General features: G+C 37.9%; 2 protein-coding genes across 2 annotated transcripts; both read left to right on the forward strand.

The window, feature by feature from the left end:
• Positions 1–2,269: 2,269 nt before the first annotated feature.
• On the forward strand, positions 2,270–3,107 carry LOC137743168 (pentatricopeptide repeat-containing protein At4g14820-like). Its single transcript, XM_068483061.1, has 3 exons — positions 2,270–2,647; positions 2,774–2,985; positions 3,098–3,107. The coding sequence occupies exons 1-3, from the start codon at positions 2,270–2,272 to the stop codon at positions 3,105–3,107; spliced, it is 600 nt and encodes a 199-aa protein (XP_068339162.1).
• Positions 3,108–3,741: 634 nt separating this feature from the next.
• LOC137742556 (protein DAMAGED DNA-BINDING 2-like) lies at positions 3,742–7,849 on the forward strand. The gene is made up of 11 exons (XM_068482457.1): positions 3,742–4,048; positions 4,157–4,247; positions 4,366–4,493; positions 4,862–4,984; positions 5,119–5,207; positions 5,351–5,471; positions 5,872–5,963; positions 6,251–6,380; positions 6,505–6,753; positions 6,839–7,035; positions 7,151–7,849. The coding sequence occupies exons 1-11, from the start codon at positions 3,839–3,841 to the stop codon at positions 7,371–7,373; spliced, it is 1,653 nt and encodes a 550-aa protein (XP_068338558.1). The 5' UTR covers positions 3,742–3,838; the 3' UTR covers positions 7,374–7,849.
• The last annotated feature ends 1,712 nt before the right edge of the window (positions 7,850–9,561 follow it).

Below are 9,561 nucleotides of genomic sequence, written 5' to 3' on the forward strand. Positions count from 1 at the left end.
CCAATTCCCTCCCACCCGATCCCATTCATTTCCCCGCCTCCGCATCCCCTTCATATTCTCTCTCTTCCGATAAATACTGAAAGTGGAGCTCAATAATTCTCATCATCTCCATCTTCATCAGGATCAAGATTCAAAAAACGACATTTGCAGGACAATGTCAAAGTCGTCATCGGAGACCTTTATATTCTTATTATATTTTTGTACCATAATTGTATATAATTTTATATGATATTTTTTTACCCAAAAAATAAAATAAAAAATAAAAAAAATGACATTTGATGTGAATAATCATATCATTTAAGTTAGTCAAAATCTAAATTTAATTAAAAATTATTTAATAAACCAATAATTAAAATTAAAAAAAATTATTAATTAAATATAATTATGGTATACGATGAGTCTTCCTCATTCATTTCCCTTTCAATTCTGGTTATTGCTCATATTTTCTTTTTCACATCATTCATATCCACTACAATCCAAATCAATTCTTATATAGCAAGATTCATCGGCATTGAAGAAGAACCCGAGAAACTGAAGGACATTGACCACGTGATGATTATTAGCAGCCCAATATATGAACGTAATTAGTTTTATTGGAACAACTACAAATTTGATTTTCCATGTCTGTTCATCATGCTCACAGTGTGGTGTGCTACATATCTCCACCATTTGATAAGCTCAGTACTTTTGTTGGGTTCATCTTTATAATAAATTGATAAGTTTTTCGGGTTTTCTTTTGTATATTGATCGGGTATCCAATGTTTTCATTGCCCTAAACAACTTAGTTCCTCATAGTTCTCCCAAGTTTTAGGAAAGGGACTTCTTCTAATGAAATTACTGAGGAAGTTGGTGTAGTTGAATTGCCCTTTGCATCCAATATCTCATTGTTCTCCCAAATTGCATTAGTCTAAAAAAGATGCAACAAATAAATCAGTGTCTTAATACGATCGTCCTTTGCATCTCGCCCACATTCTTCTTTAACATTCAACACACCTAACCAGAAGGCAAAATTAATCAAAGAAAAGTCCATACCTAACTCCGATACACGATTTGGAGCTGCTATCGACCACATTATTGTTCAATCATGGATACTTCTGCAGCAGGAAGGAGGGGGATTTCCCCTTGTCGGTTCCGTCCATTACCTTTCCTCTTCTTCCCAATAATCTGATACCGTTGCCACATTCGATTACATGTTTTGGCCAACTCTAGTGAAACAAAGTTGTAGACCAAAGTGACTATCATACATGGTGAGTTTAATTGTATGAAACGCATAATCAAGAGTCACATACCTTGGAGCACAAGTATCCTTGTTCTTGTTCATGATCTGCATTCTTCCACTGAAAGCATGGTGGCTGTGCAAACCAAGTTAAAACGGCTCGGTGCAAAGACTGATGGAATAGAACAATAGGTCACCTCTCAAGGTAGACCTACGTAAACATGGGAAGCTGTCATTACTGCTGTTTTTGTCATTAAACTGATGCAGGATTAAGTAGAACCCAAATGACTGCATCGAGTTTATACAATCCGACGTTCAACTTCAAGCCACTCAGGAACCTCCACAGTATTATGCATGAGCCTGCTCCTATTCAAACGTGATGATTATGTATCAACGCTCTGGATAACAGATGTGACGCAACATCCTTCAGAATAAGCACTTATCAAAACACCTGCACTATGCAAGTGGCCTCTTATCAGTAATGGAAAAGAGTTGAGCCATTGCATGACGGCATGGACTCGAAATCATTTGGTAACTAATCTAACATCTAATCCAATAAAATCTATAGTTCGACTAAAAAAAAAAAAAAAAAAATGTGCACTATGCAACTGGTAAGTGAAATCGATAATTTCGAGCAATTTGCTAGCAATAGAACTGAAAAAGCCCTAACTGTTTACCATAGAATATAGGGAACTTTAACGAAAAGCTTTCGGTATTGTTCACTTTAACGAAAAATCATATTTTTACACTAAAAAGTCAATTCTGGTACTATTCATTTTACTCTTTATTTTGTCCTTATCGTTAAAATTCAAAGTTTTCAAATTTTTTTATTAGTTTCCTTAAAATATATCCTTGCGAACAAAGAGTGTACACAACTGTGCAACAATGTGGTTCGGTATGGGATCCCATACCGAAACCCTTGTCCCGATTCCCAAACCGAAATTTTTGGGAATCCCAAATTCAATACCAATCCCAAACCAAATTTTGGGGAATCCCAATTTTCGGGAATCCCGAAATAATTTCGGGATTTCGGGACAAATCGGGAATCCCGAAATGTTAGGAGTTAGTGTTCCTGTCTTATCACTGCAAAGCACATCCATACCCGCCATTTCCTCAATGGCAGTCCTCCTCTCCTCCTGCACCCTCTCGCCGAGCCTCCACTACCCTCTTTCCATCTTCAACCAAATCCCCAAACCCCAAATCCATCTGTGCAACAAGCTCCTGCGGGAGTTCTCACGATGCGCTGAGCCCGATAAGGCCCTTTTGGTGTATGAGAGGATGAGGAGGGAGGATGTGGGGGTGGACAGGTTTAGCATTCCGCCGCTGCTGAAGACGGTGGCTAGAGCTTCGGCTTTGAGTGAAGGGATGGAGATTCACGGTGTAGCTTGGAAGTTGGGTTTTCATTCGGACCCGTTTGTGGAGACCGGGTTGGTCAGAATGCATGCCGCTTGTGGGAGGATCATGGATGCACGGTTGGTGTTTGATAAAATGTCTCGCAGAGATGTGGTTGCTTGGAGTATTATGATTAACGGGTATGATTTGGTCTGATGTTTTCAGAGTGGCCATTTCGACACTGCATTCCTTTTGTTTGAAGAGATGAAGAACTCTAATGCGGAGCCAGATCCAGATGAGATGATACTTTCTGCCATTCTTTCAGCTTGTGGTCATGCTGGAAAGTTGGCTTATGGGAAAGCAATCCATGACTTCATTCGGTATGGGAATACCGAAAAAATGGAGATGTACTACCGAATCCCATACCGAAAATTTCGGTTTGGTTCGGGATGACATACCGAAATTTTCGGGAATTTTGGTTTGGGATTTTTTTGGTTTGGGATCGAGATTTTTTCGGTTTGGTTTGGGATTTTTGGGATTTTTTTCCAGCCCTTTGTAAAGCAATAGTTACCTACCTTCAGAACCCTAGATTAACGCAAAATGTTTTTGGTAAAGCCCAAAAACACAAAAACCCAATTTGTCATAAATGTTATTTTGCAGAGAACTTTAATGAAAAGTTCTCTGTTCATTTTAACGAAAAATTATATTTTTACACTAAAAAACAATCATAATACTATTTATTTTATTCTTTATTTTATCCTTATAGTTAAAACTTAAAATTTTCAAACAATTTTAATTAATTTTCTTATTCTCTAGTCCATTTTGCGTTAATCTAGGGTTCTGAAAGTAACTATTGCTTTACATTAACCACCTCGTGTAAAAATTAAAATCTCACGTTGGTATTGACTATGGACAGAAAGAAACTCCTTTTATGTGGGGCGACCATGGCGGCACACTGCGGCCAAACCAAGCGGCCGAAAGCGAGACACGTCTTCTCCCGCCACACTAGAAAAACGCAAGTTCGTATATACCCCTACATTTGAATCCCAATTCCAGTAACACCCTTCTTCCTGTTTCCCCATACTAACGCGAAAACATTCGAAAATTTGACAGATCGGTGTCGTTTTTCTGAAGGGTATTTAAGTAAACTCCTCCCGTCCTTCCAGGTTAAAGGTCGGTTTCCTTTTCTTCGCCTCACCCCAATCTGTCCCTCTGTGTTCCACTGTCTTTCTGTCTTCACTTTCTTCCCAACCAAAATCCTTAGACTTTCCCTTTTTTCTGTTGCTGAAAATGTCCCCGCAAACCAGAAGAATGACGTTCCCGAAGGTCGTCATTGAGAGAGACTCGGACTCCGAGCAGAGCTCATCCGAAGAAGACGAAGAACAACAAGAGGAAGATGAAGTGTTGGAGAGCGAAAACGAAGCCAAAGTCGAGGAGGTTTTGGACGAGAAGAAGAAAGGGAAATCACCCATTACTATTAGCCTCAAGAAAGTCTGCAAAGTAAGCTCCTTCAACATTTTCGGTCCGTTTGATGATCATTTCGTTTTAATTTCGGTTTTCTATAAATTGGGTTTTTGTGTTTTGGGGTTTTGTTGGCGGTTCGTATAGGTGTGCAAGAAGCCGGGGCATGAAGCTGGATTCAAGGGGGCTACTTACATTGATTGCCCAATGAAGCCCTGCTTTCTTTGTAAAATGCCTGGTAACTATTTGACATTTTGTTACTGAATTGGGTTTACTCTTGTTTGCTATAATCCGGTAACTTTATGTAATTTTTGTCTTAATTGTGTGTTTTTCTATGTGGGTTTTGTGTATTAAAGGCCACACTACAGTGGCATGCCCACACCGAGTGGCTACTGAGCATGGGGTTGTCCCAGCACCCCATAAAAATACCCGTAACGCGCTGGAGTATATGTTCGAACGCCAGATTAGACCTCGCGTTGCTCCGGTATGCCTTAACTATTTGCCTTGTGTTAGCTGAAATTTGTTGGTTTTATGTTTGCTGCTTACAGAAAATTTTCGGGCAACTATTATGTACCAGTCTCTTTTTAGCCGTACTGTGACTACATTTGATGCGATTAGCTTTGATGAATGCATGACAAGCCAACTCTTTGTGCCTTTGTATTGGTTTTCACTTGCTAAATCATGTGAATCGAACTTTTTACTCCTTTGGCGAGTATGTAATGGCAGTAATGCTGTGGTGGTGTATTTGTTATGTTTCTGCATTTTTTTTTGCAGAGTAAGTTTGCTCTTGTTTTCAACATTTATTATTTCTAGTGTTATGAATTTTTTATATTTTCTGTTGCCTTTTGATAGATCAAGACAGCATATGTGATCCCAGATCAAGTAAGTTGTGCGGTTATTAGATATCACAGTAGACGGGTGACTAGCTTAGAGTTCCATCCAACGAAGAATAACATCCTTTTATCTGGAGATAAGGTAAGTCTCACCTATAGTTTTTGTTTTGACTTGCTTGAGGTTTATGTTCCTCAAGATTTTGATTGTTTAATGATGTTTGACTAACTTAAATTTAATGATCGTTTGCGTCTCTTTGGCTGTGGTTCATTGTCAAGAAAGGACAACTTGGAGTATGGGATTTTGTCAAAGTACATGAAAAGATTGTTTATGGAAATGTACACTCTTGTATACTCAACAACATGAAGTGAGTTCTTTATTTATTTATTTTTATGCACTCGCATACATGTAGATCATATGTTTTCATGCTCGCACACACACACACACACGCTTTATGTTGATTTTATTGTTTCCATAACAGAAAAAGTTTGCACATTAAAACTCTTGCAGGTTTAAACCTGCAAGTGATGATACAGTATATGGTGCATCCTCTGATGGAACCATTAGTTGCACTGATTTGGAGACTAGAATTTCATTATCTTTGATGAACCTTAACCCTGATGGATGGCAGGTAATCATATTCCTAACTATTTTCGCTATTAATGAATGAATGTCATGAAGGAGTGATGAAACTTTTGTCACTTCCTAACAAATGTTTGAAGGATGCAGCCGCCGCTGAAAGTTACGATATTTCATGTTTTCTTTTGTGGTTTTTTGTCCATCACTGCTTTCCTCTAGTTTGCTGTTTTATATATATATATATATATATTTATAGATGACATACAAACACACGTAACTGTGTTTTTTCTCTCGGTTGTTACATTGTTGAGCCTGTTTCTCAATTTGAAAAGCTTGTCGTGTCACTGTTCGTCTTAGTTAGTTGCAATCTTAATGCTTAACATATAAAGTCATTCATCTTAGTCCCAGTTTAATTTTATAGAAACTGATTTGTGTATATGGATTGTTTTTAGGGGCCAAACAGTTGGAGAATGCTTTATGGAATGGATATCAATGCAGAGAAAGGTGTTGTGCTTGTTGCTGACAACTTTGGCTTTCTGTACATGTACGTATATTTTACCTGTTTTTGTTTCTTAAGTTCTTAACTGAGATAAAGAAAGATATAATCAGATAATAAAGAAACGGGAAATTTGCATGCAACTATTGTATTGTGTAGTCAGTTGATACAGTTACATTGTTTAGCACGTGTTTCCATTCTTCCCCAATTCCCTGTCAGACGTCATATTTTCCCCAGCTAGAATATTTGGCAAGACAATTATTGCTTGCTTTGATTTCTTTTTTGGGGTTGGTTAATATATTTTGCTTTAATTGTTAATTTGTTTTATGTTATAGGGTTGATTCTCGCTCCAATGACAAAACTGGGAAGCCAATTTTGGTCCATAAGAAAGGTAGCAAAGTAGTTGGACTCCACTGCAATCCATTGCGGCCTGACCTTCTACTGAGTTGTGGAAATGATCACTTTGTAAGTTTCTGATTAACAAATTTGAAACATTTATGGATTGCTTGGTCGTCTGGAATTCTCTGCATGCCTGTATTGTCTGTTTCACCTATATGGTAAAATATCTAAGACGTAATTCCTTTTGTAGGCTCGTATATGGGACATTCGTCGAATTGAAGCTGGTTCTTCCATATACGACCTTGCACACAGCCGTGTTGTTAACTCTGCATATTTTTCTCCGATGTCTGGCAGCAAAATTCTTAGCACTTCACAGGATAACCGTATTCGTATATGGGACTCTATATTTGGCAATATGGATACCCCAAGCCGAGAGATTGTACACAGTCATGATTTCAATCGTCATCTGACTCCTTTCAAAGCTGAATGGGATCCAAAGGTAATAGTTTCGACTGAAGTATTTCTATTTTCATTACTAAGTTCTTTCGTTTCATCTTTGAAATCTATCTTGCTTTGTCATCCAGGACTCGTCAGAGTCCCTTGCAGTTATTGGTCGTTACATAAGTGAAAACTATAATGGAGCTGCCCTCCATCCCATTGATTTCATAGACATCAGCACAGGACAACTAGTTGCTGAGGTCATGGATCCAAACATCACTACAATCAGTCCAGTGAACAAGCTACATCCGCGTGATGATGTTTTGGCATCAGGCAGTTCAAGGTTTGGGCACTGTTACACTCATCCGCTAATTGTACTTGCATTATGTAAATTATCAAACTAGGAATTCCCTACATCATCATAATGATATGTCTTCTTAACCATGTCACTTGTTCAGGTCACTTTTCATTTGGCGGCCGAAGGAAAAGTGCGAGCCTGTGGAACCAAAGGATGAACGGAAGATTATTGTCTGTTCCGGAGCTGAGAAGAAGAGGAACCGGAAGTTTGGGGATGAAAACGATGATTCTGATGATGACAAGTTCCCCCCGAAGGGCAAGAATTTAAAGTCCAAAAAATCTGCCTCGAAATCAAGTCAATATACTCTCAAGGTCAAACGCTGATTACAATTGTAGAGCTTGGACGACATTCTCTGATATCCAAAATGCAGGGTAGAAGTTTTTTGGTTTTGAGATTTTCCATCTGCCAAGCCTGTACAGGTAAGCCAATCCTTTCGTCCCTTGTTTATCATTTTGGGTGAAAGCTTTTGACATAGCATTGTTAGCGTTTTAGCATCCCACTACTTTTGTCAGCATCTAGAAGATGAGTTCTTTCGTTTGGGCAAGGTCTATGCGATTCCCCTGCTAACAGTGAGGCGGACGCATGTTTGTGTGCTCCGCTTCTCTGTGAGTTCGGGTTCGCATAAGACCTTCCCCATACAAGAATGTTTCTTACAGTTGCTGCTCGCCTCCGGAAACTTTAATTTTTTTTGTGTATGATGCTCAACATGACATTGTGTAATGTTCTTTTTTGTCATATGTATCAAGTAATCTTTGTGAAAGATATTTGACAAGACAATATATATACTAAATTACTCAAATCTAGGAAGGAGATTCGAACTCAAGTACAGACCAACTGGCTTAACCCACCTTTGCAGTGAAAGAAAGATAATGATTCACAACTTCACGCATTTTTAATTCTAAAATCGTCAATTGTTTTTTATGAAATTGTCACAAGAGGGTTGTGAGTATTTTTACACCTTTCACATGTTCCACGGATCAATGTGATCAATCTCACATTACCTCAATTTTGGAAACATGTTTGTGTGCTCCGCTTCTCTATGAGTTAGGGTTCGCATAAGACCTTCCCCATACAAGAATGTTTCTTGCAATTGCCGCTCGCCTCCCGAAACTTTAATATTTTTTAGTGTATGATGCTCAACATGACATTGTGTAATGTTCTTTTTGTCTTCGTGAAAGATATTTGACAAGACGATACTCAAATCTAAGAGGAAGGAGATTCGAACTTGAATACATACCAACTGGCGTAACTTACCTTTGCAGTGAAAGAAATATAATGATTCATGAACTTCATGCATTTTTTGTTCTAATATCGTCAATTGTTTTTTATGGAATTGTCACGAGAGGCGTGTGAGGTTTTTTTTACACCTTTTACATGTTCTACGGATCAATGTGATCAATCTCACATATGCTGGTCATGTCATACCCTAATTTTGGAAACATTTTGACGGTATCAAGTCGTATTTGAATGGCAAAACTCTGTAAACTGTTAAATTTCGACGACTGAAAGACGTAATGGCGCAGTAGGAACCCAACACAAAGATGTGGTCACTTCGTATGAACCCAACATTATGGTGTGGTATGAATCTGCTCGAGGAGATATTCTTGTGTGTCACCGGTTTATGTCACGCACGTGATGAAAAATATAATCACACGAAATAAGTATATACACGACAAATTAAATCTCTACCTTTAGATAAGATAGTGTTAAGCTTTGGGCCTTTCTCGTTTGGGTATCAAATATCGCATGAAACATTAAATAGGAAAAATCTTGTGTTTTATAGGACACAGTCATATGCAGAGAGATATAATTATATATACAAGTTTATACACTCGAAAATAGAGCAGATTGGTTTTTTTAAGAGTGGTGCTATTTGCACTCATTTTTACCTCTTATAAACTCTTCTCAATTTCTGGTTGTCGGATCGAATGAATTAAAGAAAGATCAACGAACAAAAATTAACAAGGGTGTCTGGAAGGTAAATAGAAGTGTGGATAACACTACCTTTCTCAAAAAAAAAAAATTATGAGACGGAAGCAAAAATTAATAAAGAAGTGTAGAAGATAAAATAAAAGTGTACGGATAACATTGTATTCTTCAAATAAAATTAACCGGACGCATGTCACGTAAAGAGAGATATAATCGCACCCAGTGACAGAGGAGCATCTGAGAGTGTATGAGTTGAGTGTGTGTGTGTGTGTGTTATGACATGATGGCGATTATTTCCTGCCAACGCGCGTCGTCTTGAATCATCCACGTTGAAGACCCACAAAAGCAGACACGGTGATCAATTGGTGGCAACAAATCCTATACGATACAGAAACATGATTAAATAAGAGGAAATACTTTTAAAAGGTAGTGTTATCTTCACATTATTCTTATGTTTCACACATTTTTATCAGTTTTAAGCTGTCGGACTGTCAGATCGAATGAATTGAAGAAAATTAATGATTAAAATAAACAAAATTGTGTGAGAGACAAAAATAGTCTTGTGAATGACACTTTCGTACC

The sequence above is a fragment of the Pyrus communis genome, chromosome 8 (genome assembly GCF_963583255.1).
Source record: "Pyrus communis chromosome 8, drPyrComm1.1, whole genome shotgun sequence".
In the NCBI taxonomy this organism is placed as follows: Eukaryota; Viridiplantae; Streptophyta; class Magnoliopsida; order Rosales; family Rosaceae; genus Pyrus; species Pyrus communis.

What these genes read in the sequence shown, in the direction of transcription:
- LOC137743168 (XM_068483061.1), top strand. Translation starts at nt 2,270, where the DNA reads ATGTTAGGAGTTAGTGTTCCTGTCTTATCACTGCAAAGCACATCCATA. An exon ending in CGTTTGTGGAGACCGGGTTG is followed by an intron (nt 2,648 to 2,773) that starts GTCAGAATGCAT and finishes TGATGTTTTCAG; the next exon opens with AGTGGCCATTTCGACACTGC.
- LOC137742556 (XM_068482457.1), top strand. Translation starts at nt 3,839, where the DNA reads ATGTCCCCGCAAACCAGAAGAATGACGTTCCCGAAGGTCGTCATTGAG. An exon ending in TTAGACCTCGCGTTGCTCCG is followed by an intron (nt 4,494 to 4,861) that starts GTATGCCTTAAC and finishes GCCTTTTGATAG; the next exon opens with ATCAAGACAGCATATGTGAT. An exon ending in TTGGCATCAGGCAGTTCAAG is followed by an intron (nt 7,036 to 7,150) that starts GTTTGGGCACTG and finishes TCACTTGTTCAG; the next exon opens with GTCACTTTTCATTTGGCGGC.